This window comes from Lynx rufus, unplaced genomic scaffold, assembly GCF_022079265.1.
Source record: "Lynx rufus isolate CCGP_SWC_20201006 ecotype Redwood Valley unplaced genomic scaffold, mLynRuf1.p SCAF_2, whole genome shotgun sequence".
NCBI classification, from domain to species: Eukaryota; Metazoa; Chordata; class Mammalia; order Carnivora; family Felidae; genus Lynx; species Lynx rufus.
The window spans coordinates 45741601-45769034 of record NW_025814834.1 but is presented as its reverse complement, the minus strand read 5'-3'; the positions used below and the strand labels follow the sequence as shown (position 1 = coordinate 45769034).

At 37.3% G+C, this 27434-nt stretch overlaps 1 protein-coding gene and 1 pseudogene across 1 annotated transcript in view; both read right to left on the bottom strand.

The window, feature by feature from the left end:
- COL5A2 (collagen type V alpha 2 chain) overlaps positions 1-27434 on the bottom strand; it is a 152445-nt gene that overhangs the window by 23615 nt on the left and 101396 nt on the right. The window contains exons 13-33 of the mRNA XM_047084300.1: positions 25024-25077; positions 21821-21874; positions 20617-20661; positions 20122-20175; positions 17158-17202; positions 16006-16059; positions 13666-13764; positions 12881-12925; positions 12665-12763; positions 11391-11444; positions 10994-11101; positions 9875-9928; positions 9215-9313; positions 7525-7578; positions 6712-6810; positions 6550-6603; positions 6386-6439; positions 4707-4760; positions 3880-3933; positions 1536-1580; positions 646-744 (exon numbers count right to left, since the gene is read on the bottom strand). Coding sequence (XP_046940256.1) covers positions 646-744; positions 1536-1580; positions 3880-3933; positions 4707-4760; positions 6386-6439; positions 6550-6603; positions 6712-6810; positions 7525-7578; positions 9215-9313; positions 9875-9928; positions 10994-11101; positions 11391-11444; positions 12665-12763; positions 12881-12925; positions 13666-13764; positions 16006-16059; positions 17158-17202; positions 20122-20175; positions 20617-20661; positions 21821-21874; positions 25024-25077 — 1377 coding nt within the window. The remainder of the gene's footprint in view (positions 1-645; positions 745-1535; positions 1581-3879; positions 3934-4706; positions 4761-6385; positions 6440-6549; positions 6604-6711; positions 6811-7524; positions 7579-9214; positions 9314-9874; positions 9929-10993; positions 11102-11390; positions 11445-12664; positions 12764-12880; positions 12926-13665; positions 13765-16005; positions 16060-17157; positions 17203-20121; positions 20176-20616; positions 20662-21820; positions 21875-25023; positions 25078-27434) is intronic.
- Positions 23213-24523, bottom strand: LOC124515637 (heterogeneous nuclear ribonucleoprotein A3-like; annotated as a pseudogene).

Here is a 27434-nt window from a genome sequence, read left to right as displayed (position 1 = left end):
GATATTAAGCTTGCTTACAAGCTAATTCAGTGATTAAATTGAAGCAGATCCTATGTAATCACTCTGGACCTTGAAGATGATAAAGGATCTAATGTTATGCGAACATGAAAAATTCTACTTTAATTGTTTACACTGAAGTTGTCTTCTTGTCTTCTACCAATCTTAATATGGCACCCAAACCAAATAGTACTGATTTTTGCCTTATGATGTATTCTACTTTCATAATTAAAATACAACATCCTTGCGTATGATTAGTAAGCAGAACTATGGAACCTGAGACAGAAAAACAATGGAACACATAATTAGGAATACCTCTTAATAAATTATGCAATTTTCTATTTATTGCTTCTGCTTATTAATGGAAGTCACTAGTTAAAGCTACACAAACAAATATTAGGAATGGATTTCTAGATGAGAATGTATTACCATGTACACTAGACCATAATTTGCATCACAGAAAAGAGGCTTCTTTTCAACTGATTCTTTAGTGCCAAGGAAAAAGCCTAGTAGATGTTCACTCAATATTTGTTGAAGAGGAAAATCATATCATCAAATTATGTTGGAACCATAAGGGAAACACATTCTAGTTCTGTCATGTGTTTACAGAGCAGTAATCTTGGGACATTTGGTCAGGGCCATACTTACTTTTGGGCCATCAGGGCCATGTCCTCCAGCCATTCCCTTCTCACCAGGGAGTCCAGTTATTCCTGGTTCTCCTCTTTCCCCTGGATTTCCGCGTTCTCCCTAGTGCAACATTGGGATGTCAGACAGTCTTAGCAACTGATCTGAAAGTAGGTTAAAAAGGTTTCTGGAAATCTGCAAAACTGCTTCTACTGGAGAAAAATTGAGAAATGAGCAACTATTGAGGCTCAATTTTCCTTAAAAATTTTTTTAATGTATATTTATTTTTAAATTTTTTTTAACGTTTATTTATTTTTGAGACAGAGAGAGACAGAGCATGAATGGGGGAGGGACAGAGAGAGAGGGAGACACAGAATCGGAAGCAGGCTCCAGGCTCTGAGCCATCAGCCCAGAGCCCGACGCGGGGCTTGAACTCACGGACCGCGAGATCGTGACCTGAGCTGAAGTCGGACACTTAACCGACTGAGCCACCCAGGCGCCCCAAATGTATATTTATTTTTGAAAGAGAGAGGCCGAACACAAGCAGAGGAGGGGCAGAGAGAGATGAAGACAGACAGAATTCAAAGCAGGATCCAGGCACCGAGCTGTCAGCACAGAGCCTGATGGTGGGGCTCGAATTCACGAACCATAAGATCATGACTTTCGCCGAAGTCAGATGCTTAACTGACTGAGCCACACAGGAGTCCCGGGGCTCAATCTTCTAATTTAGTGTTAAGAAATGAACCTGGAATAAGGATGCGCTAGTTTCACAGCACAAGATTTTCTCATAAGATTGATTTTCATCAGGTTAAAGAAACCGCATGCTTAAAATAAAGCCCAGTTTATGATGAAAGATGCTTTTTAAAACTAAAGCCAATGGAAACAAAGTTAACGACGAAGGAGAAAATACTTACTCTAGGTCCTAATGGGCCAACTGCTCCAGGATCTCCAGGAACACCCTATAAGATATAATTTTAAAAACCGGAAGAATTGCTTTGAGCTTAATTTTAGGTATTTATTACAAATCTTTCCATATCACATGCCTAATTTCTTTTAATTTAATATTAGAAGTTTTGACTAAGCCCATACATTAGATGGAAATATTTTTCTAAAAAAATGTTTATTATACTTGAACATTTGATTTTGGGCAATTAAACGTGCAAAATATTATCTCAGAAATATAATGCATTGGTTTTTTTAGAGACAACAAAATATACAGTAATTTTATTTCCTAACATGAACAAATTTTAACAGATGAAACTGAAATAAAAAGCAATAAAGAGACTGATCTTTTAAACAGAACCAATTCAATTTAATAAATATTTTTTGACCATACACTATGGACAATGTACTGGGAACTGTGGGTTCAAACTAGTGCAGTCATGATATATTACAAGTTTCAGTTTGTTCTTAACTAAAGGAAATTTTGTCATGAAGTTCAAAACTTTTCTCTTTGATTGAAAATAATAACTAATGACAAGGAAAGATGTTGTGTAGAAAATCATGGTTGTCAAAGAGTGAGATGAAAAGTAATTTAGAAGTTGGGTTGGTTCTGAATGAAGTTTTAAGGATAATTTAATCAAATTATTTTTCTTTCATTTTCTTTTTTAGGTATGCTGATGAGTGATATATGGTTTAAAAGAAAATCTAAATATAAACAAATCTGAGGGTTCTTTCAATAATATTTTATCTCATAAGAAAAATATTTTATCTCATAGTTTAATCAGCTTTATGTGGTATTTTTTAGTGATATGTAGTTAATGGTACATCTTGCAATTACTAAATATAATATTGCTTACAATTTTGTGGTAGATAGTGCACTATTCATAGTGTCTTGATTTATACCATTATACCCTGCAATATTTTGAATAGAGTACTTTTTGTCAAAGTAGCATATTTCTGGCAGTTTGGATGGTGACAGATAACTATGGTCACTACAACCTCTACCGTCTATGTTTATAAAATCACAAATGTTAATCTCAATATATTCAGTTATGTTTGCTTCCATCATAATCTTCCATCATGAGAAATTTTCATTTGTCTGCTAGAAGAATTCTCTTGGGCATATGGATATGTCTTAACTTTAGATAAGGCATCAGTGTCCACCTTCCGTCCCCAACCCAGGACCTTGCCAGGCAAAGTGAAACATGAAGAAGCGTAAGCTGTCCTTGGATGGTAACTTCGCATCCTCTGAAATGGAGGGCTGGCATTTCCTGTGCATTTAGCACCAGCACATAGGCTGGTAGCAGCCACACTAGAACGTCACTGCTACTACTGACTTAGGGACCTGCCTCTTATGTCAATTCCTCAAACTCTGCCTTTTTCTAAAAACATGAAACAAAACAAAAACTGTATCAAGTGGGCCGCCAATCTGAAATGTATTGTTCTTCATGTGGTGTGGTCTTCATAAAACCCAAATCTAGTCATACTACTCCCTACTTAAAAGCCTTTCATCATCTTCCATTAGAAGAATAAGAGCAAATAATATTCAAATTCAGACTTTCTATAATCTGGCTCCTGATTCACCCACCAGCCTCATCTCTACCTCAAGTTATACTCTGCATTCCTGACTTACCAAATTTATTCAGTGCCTTAATTTGATCAGCAAAACCTTTGCACCTGCTGTTCCCATTTCCTGGAGTATTTTATTACCTTCCCTTCTCCTCCCTTACCATCACACATCCTTCAGATCTCATAAAATATATTACCTGGTCTGGGAGACTTTCCCTAAATCCCCAAGTCTGAATTAGGTGCACCCATACACACAGTGCCTCCCCAGAAACTCTATCTCATGCCCATCTTGTTCAACTGGTGGGGGCCAGGGATGATAAATATTTGTTGAAAGGTTAAGTGAATGAGTGAATCACTCACAGAAAAATAAATTAAACTGATGTCTTAATAAAATAATAGAAATAAAATGGTTAGTATCTGTTCATAACCATTTATAAAGCCTCCAGTAAAACTCTGTAGATATGACAAGACATAGACTTAGGGATTAAGAACAGTCTTGGGAAGCACACTACCAGGATTCAAATCATATCAGCTGTGTCACTTTGGGAAAGTTACATAACATCTGTGTGCCTCATTTGCCTCATCTGAAAAATGGTTATAATAATTATATGGATACCTAGATATATAGGGTTGCTTTGAGGATTAAGAGAGATAAGGCAAACCAGAACAGAACCTCAAATATAATAAGTGATATTATGAACCTACAATTTTTAGTATAGTTATTGTTACTATTACCTTAAAACTTACCTGATCACCTGGCTTTCCACCTTCCCCAGGAGGCCCTGGAGGACCAGGAAGCCCCTAAAAAAAGAAAAAAAAATTGTAGATTTGTAAAAGTTTAATAGGCCACTAGCATTAACAGGTTACCTTTTATATATCATGGAGTCTCCATGACTATACTTTCAAGCAAAATATATTGTTTAAACACAAGCAAAACAGAATGAGAAAACCATTATCTTCTATGATAATGCAGCAGCCAGTCAGCTTCTAGGTTTAGATTTTCATTTGCACACCACTTAGCAAAAAAGAAAAAAAAAAAAAAAAGAGCTAAGACTCTAACAGGAGATTCTTAACATTGGTCCAGTTTTTATGGGTCAGAAAGCACTATTTTAGGCTGCTAGAATAATAATGATAACAATAATAATATTAAAAGTCATTCCTAAAAGGTTTTTTTTGCCAAATTATGATTATCCATGCTATTAAATAATAAACAATTTCCCACACCATATATATTTAAATAAATCATGAAAATTTGTTCAAGAAAAATTTTAAGACATTTTGTCAATAAAACTAGATAAACCTTAAAATAGTTCAATAAAACTTCTTGAGGTATCAAGAACACCTAAAAATTTTAATTTGTTAATAATTTTGGATTTTGATCCATTTTTCAGGGGAAATCTGTTCCTTCCCTTTGAACAAAAATGTTGGGTTTTATCCAAATCTTTATTTACTAAAAGAGGGATGACTTTTTTAAAAAATTGTGGAATTTCACATCATTTGATCATATCTTTTTATATTTAAAAAAATCAGTTTAATTAACGGTAGAAGACATGGAAAACTGAATTATTACATACCTGAAAGCCAGTGGGTCCTGGGGGTCCCTGTTCTCCTCTCTCGCCAGCTAGACCCTAAGTCATAAAGGAAAGAAAATCATGAAGAGAGCCAGATCTTAACACCTGCTTCCTGTTTATGTGACCCACTGGAAGTATTGATATTTGCTTTTTTTCCAATCACATGCTTTTCACTTTAGCCAGATTATAAACTAGCATTACAAATAGTTTAATGAGATTCTTTGAGGTCCCTGCTGGTAAGAAAATGTCTTCTAAAGCCAGAAAAGAGACTGAGGACATATGTTTATTTTTTGATCCAAACATAAAATTGTCTGGAACCAAACACAAACTTCTGAGGAAATTGGAGAAATTGAACATGGAAAAATTCATTACTTTCATACATCGAATAGAAATAGGTAATACAAGTGTCCCCTGCTTTTCCAAAGTTGGCATTATGTCACTTTGCTTTCATGAAAGACCTGTATTAGTACCTCTTTGTGCTAACTCAAAGGACTCTGAAGAGAATTTTTGCTTTTATGAGAAAAAGGCAAAAGGCATTCAGAGTTTGTTTTGCAGTGAGCTGTAATAGAGGCAGTGAACACCCAAGTCTTTCTGGGGAACTAGACTTAGCATCTCAGCGTCATCTGTGTCTGTGAGCATCTGTGCTTTATCTGGATTTATTTTGCGCACCTGTTAGAGCAAGATATAGCCTAAGATATGTCCTAAGATATGCCAGAAAAGCCTAAAAGACGTTATTTTGGGATTCTGGGAATCTTAAGAAATTTTTCACATAAATTAATAATTGCTTCTTTGCTTTACACCATTTTGGCTTACAAAAATTTTCACAGGGATGCTCTAATTTCTGTTCCAATTTAGTTCGCAGTGTTAGAAGAACTATTAATCAAGCCTTCAACACTAGAGCAGCTGAAGAAAGCAAAGCTAACATTTTAGAAAGATATTTAAATTGCCCCATCATAAACAAATAAATATGCCAAAATATTTCTGATAAATATTTAATTTTAGAATCCTAGGATGCAGATGCACCTCAAAGGACAAAATACTTTCTTTTTTAGTCCCTCTAAAGAAAAATCAGCTAGCTTAGACAAATTTATATGAGACATTATCAGAAGAATGTAAGTATAGTTCAGTACTTATATTTTTCAATAAGAGACAGAACAAAGTATTTGTCAAACATGATTCTGTTCAGTTGATATGTTCCTTAACTGTGACACATAAGGACAATGAGGTTGCTTCTGCCATCAGCATTTTAAAGAAGTTTAAAATGAAAAGTCCAATCGTTCCATTTAAAAAGGCAGAAGGTGCTGGCACAGGGGTCAGAAGAAAAGATTAGAATTCTTCAGGGGCGCCTGGGTGGCTTGGTCGGTTAAGCGTCCGACTTCGGCTCAGGTCACGATCTCGCGGTCGGTGGGTTCGAGCCCCGCGTCGGGCTCTGTGCTGACAGCTCAGAGCCTGGAGCCTGTTTCAGATTCTGTGTCTCCCTCTCTCTGTGACCCTCCCCCGTTCATGCTCTGTCTCTCTCCGTCTCAAAAATAAATAAACATTGAAAAAAATTTTAAAAAAAAGAATTCTTCAATCTTGCACTTTCTCATTACTTCCCCTGAAGCTTACTCATAAGTAAAGTCTTAAACAAACATCATCGAAAAGTGCAATGTGAATGTAATTCTCGCTAAAAGATCACATACCGGGGGGCCCACAGGACCAGAAGGACCAACTTCACCATCTTTTCCAGGAGCTCCCTAATATCACACAGAGATAATATGTGAAGTAAGGCGTGAGACATTTGGGTCATTTCATATATATTTATATATATTTCCTCCCTTTTGGCAGAAAATGTTTGTATAGTTACCCTCTGCCCAGGAACACCAGCATTTCCTGCTTCTCCAGGTTTTCCAGGGTCACCCTAAAAGAAAGAATAGAAAACTACCTTAAAATTCAATCAGTTTGCTCATAACATGCCTACTTCAGGTGAGGATGATGATGAGATAGCAAACATATGCACTGTACTCACACTGCTACCTTTGGGGCCTGGAAGACCCATACTCCCGGGCTGCCCTCTGATTCCTATGGAGCCTGGAGGACCTGGCCGGCCATCCTCCCCCGGAGCACCCTACAAAATTGACAGGCGCAATGTAAGTTTTACGTAAATTCTCTCTGAATATCAGGTCACCCAAATTGTCACTTGCCTTTCTTTGCTTACTTATGAAAGTTATATAAGTTTTAAATTATCCTTCATCTTTTTCTCAGTGAATCAGACCAGTTGAGTGTTTTAAAAAAAAAGTGCTGAAGGATGCTGAGTATTTAGAACAGAGATTTTACTCTGGTTCTACACATGACCCTCATCTTCACAGCTCCTTACACTCTTCTATTCATAGGGGAAATTGTCCTTTTACTCTTTAATTTACTCTAGCTTGCGGTAATGAAAATTTGGGACTCCATTTCACATTTTTTGGTATAAAGGAAGGGCCTAGAATACATAAGTTACCAAAAGTCATACCTACTTATCTCTTAAACCTATAAAGTTGGGAGGACATTTATGAAATGAGAATGTTTCCAGTAGACAAATTTCACCAATACTGGAAGAATACATAATTTCGACTTTTTCCCCAGATGTTAGAGAAGCAACTTCAATCTCAAACATTTATATCAATTAAACTTGATCAATTTTTAGTGAATTTTAAAATATGAAGATCCTATGAATTTGCTTCGGCATTTTAAACACGTAAATATGATCAGCACTCACATGATTAAAAACATTAACCTCAAATAAACATCTTACGTTATATGTCTATCATGGCTATGGATTTCTGTTTACGTCACTTACCAAAGGCCCAAGCTTTCCTTCAGGACCTTGAACACCAGGATTTCCTGTCAGACCCTGAAAATTAAAAGTGATTGTCATTTTGTTGCTGACCTGCAACTGAGGTAAAGATTCTAGAGAGTAGGGGCACCTGGGTGGCTCAGTCCGTTAAACATCCAACTCTCGATTTCGGCTCAGGTCATGATCTCAGAGTTTGTGAGTTTGAGCCCCATGTCAAGCTCTGCGCTGGCAGTGTGGAGCCTGCTTGGGATTTGCTCTCTCCCTCTCTCTCTCTGCCCCTCCCCTGCTCTCTCTCTCTCTCTCTCTCTCTCTCAAAATAAATAAATAAGCTTTTTAAAAAAAGATTCTAGAGAGTAAAAATAGCACTTCATTAAAAGGATCCAGTTCCACTACGCAATGCCCATTCTCAGTGGCCTTAGGCTCCTCTAGACAAACTTCACAGGCTAATCATGGGCCTCCCCCAGCCTGGTTTTGGAAGGATACAGAGCAGAAACACACAGCCAACAGGCAGCATCACGTGGGACTCTCCACTGGGGGGCAGCCCTCACAGCATGGCCTCCAAGGGCACCATCTAAGCCTTCTACAATGGACAGGCCAGATGTCAGGAAATGAGTCTACGTGGCGGGGACAGGAGCCACTTTGGCTTAGAAATCTCAGGTAACCAGTATTTGTAACAGCACCTCGAACACAGTATACTGATCCTGGCAAGGTGAATGTGCAGGTACCAGTTTCTCCAAACTCAGGATGCCCAAAGCCATGCTCCCCTATAAGGTTTTTATAATTTATAGTCCTCCCAGGTCCAGATGTGGTCTACAGTCGGGCATCATTTTTACTATAAGCAATGCTGACTGCTCATTCACCTGGCATTCCAACTTTATTAGGTATCTAGGGAAGAAGTTCTAAGAAAGTTCCAGTTTCCTACATAGAAGGAGAAAGGGCTGTAGTAGACTTTTATTCATATATTTAAAAACACTGGGTACGGGGCACCTGGGTGGCTCAGACAGTTAAGGGTCTGACTTTGGCTCAGATCATAATCTCAGTTTGTGAGTCCGAGCCTTGCATCAGGCTCTGTGCTGACAGCTCGGAGCCTGGAACCTGCTTCAGATTCTGTGTCTCCCTCTCTCTTTGCCCCTCCCCTGCTCACACTGTCTCTCTCTGTCTCTCAAAAAATGAATAAATGTTAATAAATACATACATAAATAAATAAAAGTGTTGGGTTCAAGATTATGTGGAGCCAAATGTATATTTCCATCCAACAACTTTTTGTATAATTCCTTTGTTTTTAAGGAGCATTGTGGACAACTGAATGTAACAGCAATTACACACTTCAAATGAATTTTCAAGTAACATTTGTTCAGGATGAAATTTATCAGGAATTCTCTCTGCCAAAAGCCAAACAGGTTTTTGTTAGCAAGTAAAGAAAAATAAAAATTGGCAAACAGGATTTTTTTTTCCATGTCAAGTGGCAAAACTATTAATGCATACTCCTTTGAGAAAGGAAGACTAGAAATTACCATGTTTTTCTATATGTCATGAAAATAACAAAGCAGTTTTTTTAAAAATAGTAAATCAGGTCAAAATCGTAAAAACAAAAGAAATGATACAACTTGTCAAAACTAGCTTAATTAAAAAACACTTCACTGAGTACCGACGAGCTGTTCTGGGTCGATGTAGCAAACTGCTGTGTTCTTACCCGAGCACCTGGAAGGCCAGGTTCACCTGGACGTCCTGGGTCCCCCTGCCCTCCTTTAGGTCCTGAAGAACCTACAGGACCCCTCTCTCCTTGAGCCCCCTGTTCCAATGCAAAGCAGAATGTGTCAGAAAAAAGAAACAGTGCAGGAAGATAAAAGCAAGTGAATATCAAAATTGCCTGTTACAAGTCAAAGGACTAGAATAACATACAAATACTTTGTCAAAGTGATTACAAAGTTACAAAAACTATCACTACATATTTTGTTCTAACTCCTAGTTCTTGTAGAATAATGGTTTTTCATTATTAATAAAAATTGTATTTAGATTATCACTGCAATAATCTAGATTTGGGTGAGGGGGAACACCAAAATTCTAGAGTCTAAATTTCTAGATAAAGGAAAGGTCTGTGACCTTTTTTCTCAGCTGGGTCTCCAGGAAGTCTGAAAACAAACTCCTACATACTTGCAACCATTATCCTTCTCCCCTAGCCGTCTATAAAACATAAATTGCACAAGAGGGATTTGGCATTAGGCTTGACATCTGTGTCTGACTCTTTTCTGGATCTGAAGCCATGTGGACCAAAGCTAGATCACCATTCTGGACAACGGCATCTTTTGGGGCACCACCCACGTGAATGTCAACATGGATGGGATAACCTCACCTTTGGTCCAGGTAAACCATCAGAGCCTGGAAAACCACGATTGCCAGGAGCACCCTACAAATGACCAAAATGAGATTCTTAATTGTTGTTGATGTTTTTGTAATGTATAATGAGTGGGTAATTTTTATTTTTGGCATTACAAGGTTTTAGGAGTTGTGATCAAGCCAACATGGCAAAAGATAAAGTGGAAGGGACAAAACCCTAACTACATAGAAATATTTAAAAATTTTAAATTTTTGAGAATATGTAAGTATCAAGCCAAAAATTATTCAAATTAAGAACTATCCTAACAATTAATTGTAAAATAAACATAGAGCAAAATGGTATCTAGATAAGCAGCAAAGGAATGGCACCATCTACCATGATCAAAATGTCAGTGATGACATACATTAGTATTGTCTTGTATGTGAAGTACTGTGTATTCTTTGAACGTCTCTACAAATGTAAGGTGATATTATCATTGTCCCCTACAGACCTGTTTCATTATACTCCAGTCACAGCAACCTCTTCTAATCTCTAAAATCACCAAGCCCTTGCTGGCTTTGCACTAGCCGTTTCCTCTGCTGACAGTGTTCTTACTCCCAAGGTCTCTTGCTGGTTTGTCCTCATCTTCAGGTATCAGCTAAAATGCCATCTTCCCAAAGAATCCACTTCTTAACCACCTAATTTAATGTCACACTACTATCACATACTCAAAGCTACTCTCTACCACATCACCCTGTAATTTCTTAAGTGTATATGGAGCTCATTAAAATGTATAATTATATTTTTGTTTGCCTGTTGACTTGTTTATTGCTTACCTCCCCACTAGAATAAACTGTTGCTTACTAGCCCCCACATGAAGGCTGGCACCATAGCCTTCTTGTTCACTGATGTCCTAAGTACCAATATATCGAATTGGCACGGTGTCAGTGTTGGCTGAATGAATGAATGAATGGGCAATAATTATTAGACAGTTGGTTCCTTTAATACACAGTTAACCATACTTAACTGTGCAATGCATTTGCAAGCAATTCTTTCAATGACTCTAGCTTTCCTTATTATCCCCAAAGCTCCCCACATAATCCCCCCCACACACACACACAACTCTAAGAATTTATCTTATTATTCAAATTTTACCCTTTCTCCCATTGGGCCTGGAGGACCAACTGTTCCTGGATCACCTCGGGGACCTCTTTTGCCTTCTTCACCAGGTGGACCTATTGGACCCTGAATACCATGTGGCCCCTATTAAAAACAGAAGGACAGTTACCAGCAACAGCCATTTGACAACTGAATTATAGTCAAAAGCTTCATTTAAATAAGTCAATTACAAATTTTAAACTATATTAAACTATTTCCATCCAAAGTAATGAAGTCAGTTACAAGTTTTAAACTAAAGTATTGCCACTCAAAGTTATATTTCTCATTGATATTATTTTAAACACTTGAGCATTTTGACCTGTGCCCTGCTGGACAATATTCATGGTCTTCTTATCATTGAAACAAACAAACAAACAAAAAAACGAAGACTTACTGGTTCCCCTTTGGGGCCAGCTTCTCCTTTGAAACCTGGAACTCCTGGATCACCCTAAAATAAAAGTATCAATAGTTATAAAACCCAGGACTTTTAGCCAGTCCAACTTGCTTTAATTAATTACAGTTAACAGGCCCTAAAAACTTTCTGCAGCTGAGTCTGTATTAACATTTTTTCTAATTTTGCAAATCTTGTAGAATGTATGTGAAATTTTATAAAACCCAGTATAAGTAGTTTATAGAAGTCTGTCTATTTTACAGTGGTCTTCAAAGGACTTATTTTTAAAATCTTGTGTGTTTTATCATGCATACTAGGAAAATTAGAATTATTCAGTTATTCCAATTTGATAATTAAAATTAGAACTAACAGTGACAACTTTTACAGATAAATCTATTTAGGGTATAGTTTAGGAAATAGAGTTATTTACCCAGAATCAAAATAACTTTATATTTATGTTCTATTTATTGAGAGTTTGACAAGTTCAAATTCAGCATTTCATCTTCGGAGTGTTCTAGGGTTTTGGTGTGTATGTGTCTTTAAATACCAGTTAAACCTGTGGGAACCAGGTGGCTAAGAGAACATGATAAAATCAAATGTGAAATATCAGCAACACTCATGTTTTAATAAATCTGCCACCAGGATTTAAAGGGATTTATTAGCATAACTAAGTTACTTGGAACAGAATCTAAAATATTTGTTTTAGGTAGTGCTAAGAAAGAAAGTTTTAATTTTTATACAGAAGCTAAAAATATATAAGCACAACTTCTCAATGTGTTTATTTCTTATGGGTTTAGCATAACATTTTTTCTAATAAATAATTTCACAAAATACGGAAATTTCATTCAATGTGAATAATATGGTGGAACCACTCTTCAAGATAACTCTCAAGAAATAGCTGGTGAACCCATTTTTAACCAAATTGCCATTATAACCTCCACATTTCTTCACACTGGCTTGGAAAATATTTCTATAATGTGTACTATTCAACCACTCATAAATATCTATGAGATAGACTATAAAGTTATGACCTTATTATTTTAAATTTTAAAAAACCACTAAAATTTAACACAATGTAATAATGTTCCCTTTTGAATTTAAACACCTAAATTGTACATTAACATGTGGCTTCCACTTTACAAAGATTCCTATCTTCACTTGCCTCACTCAGATATGTCCCATTATCCATGTTTCATTGGCTCTCACTGAATATTATTTTGCGTGGTGATCTTAGTTGGATTATACTAATGGATGATAGTTATTTGAAAGGACATTACCGGTTGGCCTCGAATTCCTGGAGGTCCTGTGCTACCCTGAGGTCCTGGAGATCCAGGGGGCCCTGCTAAGCCAGGAGGACCAGAGGTACCTGGAGAGCCCTGTCAGAGTAGAAGAGTGACATGATGAGCAGAGAACCCAGTAGAAGTCTACTGTCAATGTCCAAAGGATTGCATCCATTTGAACTTCACGTGGCATTGATGCAGTTAGTTACTCACCGTTGGGCCTTTGGCACCAGGTGTACCATCAGTTCCTACTGCACCCTAAAAGATCCATGAAAAGTTTACAAAATATTAAGCCATATCTAGGATGCTATTCCAGATGTCCACCCACATTCCAAAAGGAGGCAGAAAAATTATTGTAAAAACAACCACCATGGGGAACCTGAGTTCGAGCACCATGCCAGGCTCTGTGCTGACAGACAGCTCTAAGCCTGGAGTCTGCTTCAGATTTTGTCTCTGTCTCTCTCTGCCCCTCTCTAACTCACACACACACACGCTCTCTCTCTCTCTCTTTCAAAAATAAACATTAAAAAAATCAACCACCATTATATCATAAAACTCGCTTTATGACTAATTCCCTCTTCCATAAAATAGATAAAATTTTGCAGAGTTGACAAGAGAAATAGGTTTCTTTAATCAGTTGGAAACACTCATTCAGAATTCAAAGAGGATATATTAAAACTGTTCTGACGTTATAAAAGATGTCAAACTTTCTGTCAAGAACACAATTCTTAGGGGCGCCTGGGTGGCGCAGTCGGTTAAGCGTCCGACATCAGCCAGGTCACGATCTCGCGGTCCGTGAGTTCGAGCCCCGCGTCAGGCTCTGGGCTGATGGCTCGGAGCCTGGAGCCTGTTTCCGATTCTGTGTCTCCCTCTCTCTCTGCCCCTCCCCCGTTCATGCTCTGTCTCTCTCTGTCCCAAAAATAAATAAAAACGTTGAAAAAAAAAATTAAAAAAAAAAAAAAAAAAGAACACAATTCTTAAATGTACTGGGAACTTACGGGAAGACCTTGAGAGCCCACTGGACCTGGTGGCCCAGTTTCACCTCTTTGTCCCTGGGGACCTTCAGGGCCTCTTGCCCCAGTGGGACCCGCTTCTCCCTAAATGGGTACAAAAAGAAATGTTATAAGAAAAATATAAATGTGGTGTCATTCAAAGTTTATTGCTTATTTGGAGCCCTACATGCTATACTCAAGTATTTTTAAAGGGTGATGAGCACTAATCAGTTTATAAGGGTTGTGTGTCTAACCTAGCTTAAGGAGTAGACTCATTTTCCAGCCCATCAAGTATGATAATATCTTCAGTATTAACAGCAGAGTAAAGTGGTCAAGGTAACCTGATATCTACCCTTATTTCAACCCATGAAAGTAGTCCAGATAGTAAATAAAAATACAGATGCCTCGTTAAGTTTTAATTCAGATAAATAACAAATAATTTAAGTGTAAGTTTGTCCCAGGCAATATTTGGAACATATCTATACGAAAAATTTATTCTTTACTTATCTGAAGTTTAAACCTAAGTGGGTTTCTGTATTTTATCCAACATATTAGGTCCCAATGTAGATCTAATCCTAGAGAAACCTGGACCTAGAATTTCAGAACTAAAATTCTAAGCCTGAGGAGGTTCATTAGTGCTAATAAATATATAAAATCCCTACTGACTCTCTGAAATTCGAAGAACTGGACATAGAAGTTTATTTTTCATCCAGAGAAACAGAGACCATGGAAGTACTTTATAGGTATAGCAGAATCGTGGCCAAAAATGAAGATCTGGAAACTTTATGCTTGGCAGGGGAGGATGGTAGGATAGGCAAACAATTTCTGAGAAAACCAGTTTTGCTAAGCGTTTGACTTTATTAAACAGTCTTTAGTAGCCAAAAGCCAGTACTAGAAAAACTCAGGAGGAGAAGGAATTATGCAGAGTGAGCTGTTATATAAATTGCCATTGCTAATGAGGTCTTCACTAGATGCCATAGTAGGAGCAGAAACTACTTTCTGCCAAGTCTTAGTCCTAGGCATTGTGAGTATTCTTTCCTTAATTCTCTGGCCAAAGCTCAGTTTGAGGGTAGAGGGTCTCACAGGAAGGAGAGAAGGAGTTTTGTATATTTTGATGGGAACATGGGAGATTGGGCCCTCCATGGCCAGAGTCAGTGGTGGTAGGATTAGCACTTCAGGGAGATCAGAAACAGAGGGATCTCAAGAAAGTCTTATCTGCTTGAGTGCACAGTGAGCTCTCAGTGAAACAAGGGACTGGTTGATGAAACGACTTAGGGACAGCATCATTTTAAAGTAGCAGCATTCCTGTGGCACAGAGTTTAAAGACAGTATTAGAGAGAGCCCGAAGAATAATTTAACCCGATGACTCTCACATTTGAGAGTATTTGAAATGTTAGCTATGGACTTTTTGTTGTTTTTGTTTCACAGTTCAAAGCCCATTTGTGTAGCACTACCAACGAGAAGCAAGGACCTATATGGAGGGCATCCTCTGCATCAGGCAGTATTAGAGTTTGCATTGCTCTCTCATGTAATCTTCAACAAAATCCCATGAGAAAACAAGACTTACAGAAGGAAAGTGACTGCCATGGCCACAATCATTTTTGTACAGCAGAATCTTGTGAGTAAATCCCTTCTTTGAGATGAAGAAAATTATGGCAAGGGAAACTGGGCGTGAGGGGTAATCCAATGTACTGTGTTGTTTAAAGTGTGAAAACAGTGTTCTGAATGTATTCACTAATTTAGCTAATATAATCTTAATAACCTCTTACTGTAATCCTTGAATTTATCACCCAAAATACTGAAAGAACACATTGTGACTCACTACAGATGTAAATCATCCCAGCAGAATGCTTTAATCCAGTCCCCTGTGGAAAGCCAAATAGCCTCCCTGCCTATTCCTTTCATGGTTGTGTCAATGGTAGGGGGCCTGGGTTGGAATGAAAGCCAGCATTGTGTGAAAGAACAGCCTTTTGACAACCTTTGATTTATTTTAACCTCCTATTGTTTAGAACATTCTGCTATTTATTACTGCCAGGCACTGTATCCAAGAGCAGAGTTCCAATTCAGATTAATCTCTTACTCTTTGCAGCTGTTACAATTGTCTAGTTTAGAGTTCTAATGCAGCGGATTCTTTGATATTACAATTGTATGATTAGCAGTAATTCTCCTTTAACTACGTATTGCATAGTAATCTCATTTTTAAATTTATTTCTTTTCCTACCATTATACACACTGAGAATGCTCTAGGTTTTTTCATTAGTTAAGAGTGACTTCCATACAATTAATGACATTCTCATATCATCAAGTAATTCTTATAATCAAGAGCTAAATATATTAACATTTTACCTTCATTCCAGGATTTCCTGGAAAACCGGAAGATCCAGGGATCCCAAGAGGACCCTATTAAATGAAACCAGAAAAGTGATCAGATTTTTAAATTAATATCTAATTAAGTCATCTTTTATTCTTTGACAACATTCTGTATTTTGACACATGAGAATAATCCACTTAGTACTTTAACATCACAAAGATAATGTAATTTTATTATAGTATCTTCCAACATTGATATGAAATAGTGCTAAAAAACTTGTCCAGTGGTATTAAACACAATAGAATTTCTTAGTTCTACTATATAAGAGAGTAAGTCCATCAAAACACAAATTGTTTGAAACAACTGCTTCTTGAGAGATGTACTTTCTTTGTATTAACGAAGTAATACAGTTTTGAGAAAGTTATGTTTTATACCATAATCTAGGTCTCTTTAAAAAAATGATGCTTAAGAATCATTAGGATATTTCAAAGTGATTTTTGAAGGGCTAATATGTGGATATTTGTCACCATCCTACATTTGGGAAGACATGCATAGAGTTTAAGCCATTGACTTAAAGGTCAGATTTAAAGGAAATGAGTATAAGAGGAATTCCATTCTAGGTTATCCTGATTCTTCTTTGAGGATTTGTTTTAATTCCATCAGTTTTTCAGTAACAAAATCTCTTTTAAACTATAGTTATTCTTTTCCTCCCTTCTTTTGTTTCCTTTTTATGAATAACAAGGGAGAAAATATCCTAAGGGCAAATAATTCAAATCTGATTTACCCTCCTAGTATTCCCCTGAACTCATCATGTTTTTTTCATCTACCCATCCTATAAACCATGCTATATTCCTGTTCATTTTATATACTCATCTTTCAAATCTTAGCTTGAAAGTTACTCCTTTTAAAGTCTTCCTTGATATATTTATCTCACTATAAACGTAGGTGCAGGTACTCTATACCATGTTGCACTCTATAGCATAGCAGTTAGCAACAGCATTATGATACATTATTAATCGATATATCTCTCTTCCTTGATAGACAAGGCAGTTCCCAAAGATAAATTCTGTGTGTTTATCATCTTTTTATTCCAAGTGTCTGAGATACAGTGGGTGCTCTGTAAATTTTAATGAATGTACAAATGGAACAATAAATAAATGAACAAATATGAAAGTCATACAACTCACCATTGGCCCAGGTTTTCCAGGCATACCATGTGTACCTCGTTGTCCCTAATTAGGAGAAAAAGGGACAAGATAAAATTATATTTTCTACAGTATTTGCTCATAATTAATTTGTTTTATGAAAATTCCCATGTTAAAAACTGAAGAATAAATATTTAAAGCTAACCAACAACAACCTTAACTAGGTCAAAAGCAATTAAAATACATTTTTGTACAACAATAAAGTAGGAATAAACACATCTACCCTTATAACAATAACAAAGAACAATCATGACTTAAAAAATGAAACTGATTAAAATGATTCTTCTTACTTGAATGTATGACTTTCCATCAAATGAGTTCAAAGACAATGAAATTTTGTACACCTCAGTCTTTTTAATAAGCAGATTAACTCAGAGGAGTTAAGACCCTCCCACAAACTGCCCTCAGCTAAGGTAGCATTCCCAAAATTATGCCTCTTCCAAGGTCAATGAAGCAGTACAAAGGATTGGCCCTCATTCAAGACAAGTCTGAAAAGCCATCCCGGTCCCATAGTTCTCATGGAACAGAAGACTCATGGAGACTGGGGTCTTTGTTGTAATTATAGTACAGTTTATATTCTCCATGCAACAAAGCCTGTTTTTTATTCATTTCTTCACCAATGTAGTTTCTGAGAGCACTCCCCAATAAATTTCCTGCACACCAGTCTTTGCTTTGATGCTGTTTCCTGGGAAACCTGAACTGAGACCAATACCATTGGTACCAGAAGCAGTACAAAAAAGCAGACTCTAAAATGGAATTTTAAAGCTGGATTCCTCACTGACCAGCTGGTGATCAATGAAGTCTGATTCACTCTTGACGTCTGGTGATAATGCAGCAATAAATATTGCCTCCAATGGTAAACTAAGAGAGGGCACAAGTGTAAGAGAAAGGGCTATGGGTACAATAGCTCAGGCACTTGAAAAGGTTTAGAAGAAATAGCAATTATAAAGTTGATGGAATTGCATGAACTTGTTGAATGAATACACTGGAGAAAGACTTTGAAAGGCTAATCGTGATTAATCATCAATATAAGATTCCTTGGAAGCATTTTAAAATCTTGTGATCTTCTACAGTCTGAGGGAAGAAAATCCTGAAGGTTGGGCCCAGGGCTTGATAAAGGTTCAAGAGTTCTTGAGAAGGTTGAATTCTAAAACATGGAAAGGCTGTTATGCCATGGTCAGGGGCTTTGATTAGAAGGAATGTAATTTGACATTGGGATATCTTAAGAACTTTGAAATCTCAACCCTGAAGCCTATGGGCCTGTAGAAATTCTCACCATTCCCACCTTTAACAGCTTATACTTCTCCCTTCCTTAAAGATGTTGCAGAAGCCTCTACTTTATCGGACAACATATGCTATCACCACCAACACCACTTGCCCCTGCTCGTTGGCCACCAGACCAATAACTAGCATCAAGTCACAAAATAACTGAGTTGAGGAAAATCTTCTTCTGATAAAAGAGGGAAAATACACCCCAAAGGAGCTTTGAGTCCTATACATCATGTAGAGCCAGAATCCAAAAGAAAATGTGTGGGAGTAGGTCCTGAAGGTACTGGATCGTGAGGGAAAGGATATAAAGTGGAGAACTTTAATGATATGGAAATACTCTCCCATGATACACATTTAACACTCTCATAAATATCCTGAAAGATGGTATTAACATGGAAGATGGTTCTTGGAAACTCAGAACGAGCAATGCCCCACACTAAGTGAGGTAGAAATGCCAGAACTGTCTTGGCAGACAGCAGAAGAAAGCACAGAGAAGTGAACATACTAGATCAGATATATTATGTAAGGATGGATACATCAACAGTTGACTATATTCTACAATATTTTCTATGTTTCCAGAGGACAGTCTATCTTCAAGGGGACAAAGATGGGCCTAGTGAGAAGGTCTCACTTCTCCCAAACCAGGGCCCTGACTTTGACACCATTGAGAAACTCTAAACTGGTTTTCTTCTGTAGGCTAAGTGTAACATCAGGGGATGCTGTAAACCTGAGTGAGATCCCTGATACTAATGGGGATGATAAATGTAAAAATAATAGAGGCAAGGTGGCAGTCCTTAATTGTCCAAATGAAAACAGGTAAAATATAAGGAATTGCAAGGTTGAAATATTAGCTGCCTAACCTTCAGAGATCTATGAAGAGAATTAATAGAATATTCCCCCTTTCTAGCTAGGTTCAAGGTACATAGGCAGACAGTAAAAGTATTTCTCAATCTATGCATTTAAAATAAATCAAAGACAAGAGTGCCTGCATGGCGTAGTTGGTTGAGCTTCCGACTTCAACTCAGGTCATGATCTCACTGTTCGTGGGTTCAAGCCCCGCGTTGGACTCTGTGCTGACAGCTCAGAGCCTGGAGCCTGCTTCAGATTCTGTGTCTCCCTCTCTCCCTGGTCCTCCCCTACTCATGCACTGTCTCACTCTGTCTCTCAAAAATAAATAAATGTAAATTTTTTTTAATAATAAAATAAATCAAAGACAGATGATAAAGAAACTCAGCTCTTGTAAGGGTACACTCAGTACTTACCTTTCAGGATTGTGATGGATATAAAATAAAGATAATGGAAGAATGCTTGGCATATAAAACCTGCTTGAAAAATGTAACCTATTATTATAATTTTACTACTATTCCCAATTTCATATTTTCCCATGGACTATATTCCATGTTGCTGTAGGTTTTTATAGTTTTCTTAACTTCAGCATTCAGATAAGTAAGCAACAAATATACTGTGGTTATATAAGATGTTAACATTAACAAAAGGTAGGTGAAGCATACACAGAAACTCTCCATAGTATCTTTGCAACTTTTCTGTAAACCTAAATTTATTTCAAAATAAAAAATAAAGATAAAAAAATAAATTTAAATGTAGGCAACCAGTACCATAGTCTCATTTAAAAGACATGTTCAGTTCATTTGAGAGAGTTGAAATATACATACTTACAGGAGCACCCTGTGGCCCAAGTCTCCCTCTTTCTCCTGGCATTCCCCTTGGACCCTACAGATGAGAGAGGGGAAAAAAAACATCTCTTAAAGCATCTTATTTGAATTCTAAGGTAGTTTGACTACATCACTCAACTCAATCGAGACTCAATATTATTAGCTACCAAACAATATGACCAAACAAGGAGCAACTTCAGGTTTGAAACTCTCTACCTGTGGGGATACATAACCTACCACCTCTTACCTAAACAGATTTCAATTTATATAGCTTCAAGGGGCTAAGTCTGCAATAATCCTGATTTAAACACTAAGAAACAAGAAACATTTTCTATTCAAAGGGTGCAATTCTCTGAGTGTGCTGGTCTGCCAGCTGGTAATCAAGATTACTTCATCAGCTATCATATTTCCTCCATGTGTTTTTTTATTTTGCATTTAAACATTCACTTAATATAGTCTAAAAAGCAAAAAATGCTCAAAGTATTAAATTGATACATACCATAGGACCCATGGCACCCATTGGACCAGTAGGGCCAGCTTCACCCTAAAGCAAAAATGAGATTACAGTACAGTATAAGAAACCTACAATTGATATTCACATCACTTTTTCTACGCGTATGTCATTTTAAAAGTATATTTTCAAACTGGCTATTTGAAAGGCATACTTGAAATGACGGACCTCAAAATTCTGCTGTATTACTTTTTCTCAAAGAGCGATGGCAATTTAGTTTCTATGGAAATAAGTATAAAATAAATTGAGGATATAAACAAGATTGATGGAACTATCACATTCGCCCACATTAATTAGTATCAACAAAGTAATTATATGTTTATGTCTGATGATACTTAAGCTCAAGTAAAACTTGATATAAAGTTAAAATTGATTAATATTCCTTTAAGATCTATTATAGGAAGTTCAAAAATTAAAAATTTAAAGCCAACACACACACACACATACATATATGTATGTACATATATCTCACATTTATATGTATTTCACATGATGCTTCCCACTAAAAAGTCCTCTGTACTTCTTCTATGGTCTGTCTCTCTCTCTCTCTCTCAACATAAACACATCTTGGGAAGAAACAACAATGGCTAGAAGGCCCTGGAATCGAAAGGGTACTTTAAAAATTGAGCTAATCGGGGGGCCTGGGTGGCTCAGTCGGTTGAGCATCCGACTTCAGCTCAGGTCACGATCTCGCGGTCCGTGAGTTCGAGCCCTGCGTCGGGCTCTGGGCTGATGGCTCAGAGCCTGGAGCCTGCTTCCGATTCTGTGTCTCCCTCTCTCTCTGCCCCTCCCCCGTTCATGCTGTGTCTCTCTCTGTCTCAAAAATAAATAAACGTAAAAAAATTTTTTTTTAATTGAGCTAAAAAACTACCTAAACCTCTCAGATATTTTTGAAGGAGAAAAAAAAGAGTGAATTCGCAGTACCATCTTCATCCACCCATCTACACCCATCCTATACTGGTATAAACCCAGTGCCATGGTGGCTACTCTTAGGGGCAAATTTAATCCATGTCACGTACCCTGCTAAACCTATTGCCACTCATCTATGAAAAATTATATTTATCTACTCAACTATCCCTTTTCTGTACTCCTCTTTCCTCCAGAATTTAAGGTGGTTCTGAAAAAACTGGTAGGGACCTGACGCAACCCTGAAATGCAATTGTGGGATTAGATTAAGCTACTGTACAGTTACCTTGGAACCAGGTGCTCCAACTTCACCTTTAGGGCCTTCAAGACCTTTGTGTCCCTAAGAAGAAAAATATAAATTTGTGTTTTTCTGCTTTTTTTGATTATTAGATGTGTAAAAGAAGAACCAAAAATAGGCTCACAGAAAGTGTCTTATAAAAACAGATATTTAAAGTCGTTACCCAAAATGTTTACAAATTCTCAACATTTTGTGAAAGCCTATTCAAAGAAAATTAAATTAAAGGTTTTTTGAAAGCCTATTCAAAGAAAATTAAAAAGGTTTCTCCCTTCAAATAACATTTTTAATTTATGATGTTCTCACCCCTTAAATTTTTGTGACTTCATAGAAATTTATTCTATAACTACAAATGAAAAACTTATGGTGGCTTTATAGAAGACAAGTAATTATAGAGTTTATATACCTACAAGATATGGGTTATAGCCGGGTTGATGTTCAAAATAATTAATAACTAGTAGAGCACCAAGCATTCTAATCAGAAACTCACTACTCAAAACAGAGACCAACCAGTATATACTTATTAAATATCAGCCATGCTTTGTGATAGATAGATGATAGAAAGATGATAGATGATAGAAGATAGATAGATAGATAGATAGATAGATAGATAGATAGATAGATCTATCAACCTGCAGTTTTTGGAATTTTGAGATTTGCTTCATTTGAAGGTAAATATTAATGCTGTTACATTCACAAATATGCTAACTTAAATACCCAATTCTATTTATCTAAAACACACATTGCAAACATACAAATATCTATTCACTCCATATGTCAGAGCGCATTCATTTCATGGTTTAAATGCAGAGAATAGACTCCCCTTAAAACTGCAAGTCAGGAGGTGTTTCTTTACAGTTAACTTTAACAAAATTCATACAAACTAGTAATTAACAATGATCTTCTTTACTTGTTAACTCACAAGGAAACACATTCAAAACTGCATTGTGTTAAAGTTTCTGTAGTAAAATGTAGAAAAACTGAACTATGCAAATATTGCAAAGTTAAAAATTCCTGAATTTTTTGTTCCTGGTACCACTACCACAATTTACTAGGCAATATACCTGATGTAATGAAAGACAAAGACAAAGACAAAGCCACAACAGATAAAAGACCTCAGGAACATACATCAATTTAACACCACGTTGCATTAGTCAATAACTGCACTGTTTGCAAACTGTGGCTATGACAGACGTGAACAAAAAGGGTTTCCTGCTTAAGCTGAAATAACTTTTCTGACTATGGATCATCACTCCTCTCTGGCAGATTTTTACAGTTCCTCTCAAGTATTTGGGATGACTGCCTCAAAGTAACCTGCAGCTTTCCTGACAACTCCTCGCTCTCTCTCCTGCTAAGAACTGTAGCTTTTCCTTCTGAATTATTTTAGCAGCTTGTACCACCATATCCACCACTTCCACCACCAGATCCATAACCATTACTGTAGGGACAAGCCCACGTTTCTTCCACCAAAACTGCCCCCTTCATGAGTCTATAATTTGATTGCTATTGTCCTCTATAATTTCCAAAATCATTATGGTTCCCACCACCACCATAGTTGCCTCCAACATTTCCTCCTTCATGGTAAGCATTATATCCTCCACCACCAAAGCCAAATCTGCCTCCTTGGTTTCCATATCCTGGTCCACCACCACCATAGCCTCCTCTACTATTGCAAGCAGGACTACCCCCATAGTTGCCACCATCACCTCCAAATACACTTTATCCACCATCACCTCCTCCAAAACTACCTCTGCTGCCATTGTCTCCACCACCATAGCCTTCTCTTCCACCAAAGTTTCCACCATGGCCAAAGCTACCGCCACCTCTAAAGTTTCCTCCACGACCCATAAAGTTGCCAGATCCAACTCCATGACCTCTTTGTGATCTAGCAGACTGCATTTCTTGTTGAGAAACGGCCTTTTCCACTTCACAATTATGCCCATTAGTAGTATGGTATTTCTGAACAACAATTTTATCAACCTTATCATGATCATCAAAAGTTACAAAAGCAGGGGCGCACTGAGTGGCTCAGTCGACTAAGGGTCCAACTCTTGATATTGGTTCAGGCTGGTCGTGATCTCACACTTCGGTGCTGATAGTGCAGAGCCTGCTTGGGATTCTCTCTCTCCCTCTCTCTCTCTCTGCCCCTCTCCTGCTTGTGCACATGCGTGCACTCTTTCTCTCTCAAAATAAATATTTTTTATAAAAGTTATAAAGGCAACCCTCTCTTTTTTCCACTCTGCCTGTCCTCCATAACTTCTATGGTTTCAATCTTGCCATACTTTTCAAAGAAGTTTCTCAGGTTATACTCTTGTCTATCTTCTGTCATGCCACCAGTGAACACTTTCTTCATCGTTAGATGGACAGAATCCTCTCTAGAAATACCTCTCTTTGGTTCCCCTTCACACCCATCAACCTTTTGTTGTCAAGCACACATTGCTGTTGCCTCCTCCTAACACAAGAGCAATTCACAAAACCCAAACCCCTGGGGTCTCTCATCACCACGAAATCTGTGAGTGTGCCATGTCTCAAAATGTCCTCTGAAACCATCATCTGTAGTTTCAAAGCTCAGACCACCAATAAACAGTTTTCTCAACTGCTCTAGTTCCTTTGGATCTTCTTCTCCTCCCCCTGCTGGCGGCAGCCACTGCTGAAGTCAGGCTGGGGGTTACTGGGCAGCAGTTTTACCTCCATTTTGAGTGATATGTAATTTCCATATATGTAGATAATATATAATAATTACATATTAATTATCTTGAGTTATAAAGACAGAAGCATTCCATGCCTTCCACATCGGGGTTGACTGGGCCCATCCTATGTTTTAGTGCACTTTCTAGTATCATGTCACTTATTTCATTATGGAGCAGTTATTTTTTCTTAACTGTAAACCTTATTAGCCTGAAGCTGACAACCATGGGATTTTTCTCATTCACCACTATGTCTTCTTTTGCACCACAGTAGCCAGCATGAGGGTAAGAACAAAAATATATTTGTTATAAAATCAGATAAAATTCAAAGGAAATAGAAAAAAGCATTGTGAAGTTGGTGACCAGAGATGAATACTGACACTACAGACAGTTAAAGACAACTGACAAATAGAACTGTAAAGATGTTAAAGGTAATGCCCCCCCCCACCCCAGACCCTACTGGTATAAGCCATGGTATCTGCAAGGATTATAAAGGATTGAACTTACTCGGTGACCCTTCAGGCCTGGAAGACCAGGAGCCCCAGGAAATCCTCGAGCTCCCTGTGGGAAAAAATAGAGAAGGCATTTGAGAGTCATTAATAAGAACAGGAAACTGCTTAATACACTTTTTGTTCAAACTGAAAATCGAATACATAGTTTTCCACTAACATACCAAAGAAGAGAAAGGGGCAGTGTACTTTTAATCTGTCAAAATACACCTAGATGATCAAAAATTAGCAAAGCAAACTCACTGTTAGGTATGGAAACATGACTTACACAAAAAGGCATGGATTAATGCCAGGTATTGATTTGATGACATTTCCAAATTTTGAAATTATATCACTGCATTATAATTAGTAGCAAAAAAAACCCCACAACATAGAAAAAACAAAGAAAAAACAAGAAAATAAGCCTGAATCAACATGTTCAATGTCTGAATCAACTAAGTCACTGTACATGGAAAAAAACCAGAAAAGTAACTTAAGGAAAACTATGCTTTCTCTATATTGTGCTTTACTTGTGGCAGAAGAATCAATAAACTTGTACACACCAATGTGTTTTATTTTCTCTGAACTACTAAATATTGGCAGCAGAATATGGGGAGATTGCATTAAAATGTGATCAGAAATTGATTTCAAGTAAAATGTTTATGGATTTGTGATTGTTTAAAAGATTAATTGAAGAAATGAAATATCCAACAGAAGGGATGGTCAAGAAATATGGAGAGAACAAGTTGGTTCCTTGACTCAATAACTCCTTAATTTATGCTAATTTTATGCATCCTCCACCTAAGCATAGTGAATAAAAAACAATAGAAATCAAACAGAAAATTAAATCCAAATGGTATGACTACTTTGAAATGATGCTTCAAACTTTTTCCTCTTAAAATAGATAAGGACCCGGTGACTTAATTATTCAGTTATTCTCATTGCCTACATTAATTTGGTGTTGAACTGAATGCTATTACCACTGGTACCAGTCGATTGAGTACACTGATAGCATAGGTTGCTGTATCAATTATTAACAATTGTTACTATTAATCTGCATATGCCTGGCACTAAGCCTTACGTGAGTGGGCATTCAAGGAATAATCATTGTATAAACAACTGAAGAAATGGTTTAACATTTCTTTTAACACTCAAGCACTTTTCCTAAGCCTTTCCTAAGGAACTTCTCTTATTCTAACACAATCTTACACAGATGGAAAAGTCTTCTGTTTTGTACATCATCGCCTTCATTCACTGTTTCCTAAATGAGTGAATACTCCTTAAATGAAATTCATATGATAAAAGCAAAGCAATCATTCCTCTGTGACCTCTTGTAGGGAAAATGTCTCAGTAGTGCTTTAAGGAAGGATTATAACAGGGCACATCAAACCACGTTCTCTGGACAAATAAAGTTCCACTAATTCTTCTGTTTACACAGCCCTGCTTAGGAATTCCTCACTTCAAGAACTTCCTTTAAGTTTTTCCACTGGAATGCTCCCCTTTACGTAGATTTGCTCCCCCTCTTTCCTGAGCAGAAAACACAGTACACTGAGCCTATAGGAGAATTACTGAACTATGTTATTTCAAGTAATTAGTTAACTTTGAGTTTTTGTGGTCTGCAAGGAAATTCTCAAGTGATTACATATCTCTAATGCAACAAGAAAATGAACCAGATGTACCAGTACTCATAAAATTTTCTCTTTCTGCTGACCCAAGACTGTCATCACACCCCAATCACATGTCATTGCACAGCGCTCACAGAGTGCATCTGTGACATGCTGGCAGGGCCTGCTTCCTCCCCATGGAGGGCCCACACTGAGAGGATGTGCAAGAGTGCAGCAGGGTGGGAGTTCAAGCCTGGACCGGCTGACGTGGACATCTGTGCTAATGACTAAACCTCATGCCTTCGTCTGCACTGACTCCCCAGGCTGATGGGGGAGGAAAGGAAAGAGAGAGCAGGGACCTGGGAAATTGGTTTTATATTTGAAACTAATCCTTACAGCCCTGTAAATTCCCTTAAAAGATAAGCACTCATTTATTTAAAAAAAATCCAAGCATTGAACCTCAATACTTTTCAGGAAGTAAATGGAGACTAATTCAGCACTATTGGTTGTATTGATTGCAAGAAACATTAGAAAATCATAGGAAATGCAGGGAGTAGAAGGTTAAATCCATTTAGAGGATGCCAGACAAGAAGAAATTTTAAGAGCAAGAATGTTAAGAGGGTTTCACTTGCTGATCTCTAATTTTCCCCATTGGCTGCGTAACATATCCTAGGAGAGGGCCTATAAAAGTAACATGAGTGAGGACAGAAAGGTGGGTTTAGAATATGGCCAAGGGGCTCAGATCCTGAATTCTGGTGGAGCGCATCACCAGGGACGTGTCTCTGTAGTAAACCAAGGGGGGGAAAAACAGCTCTGTTAGGAGTGC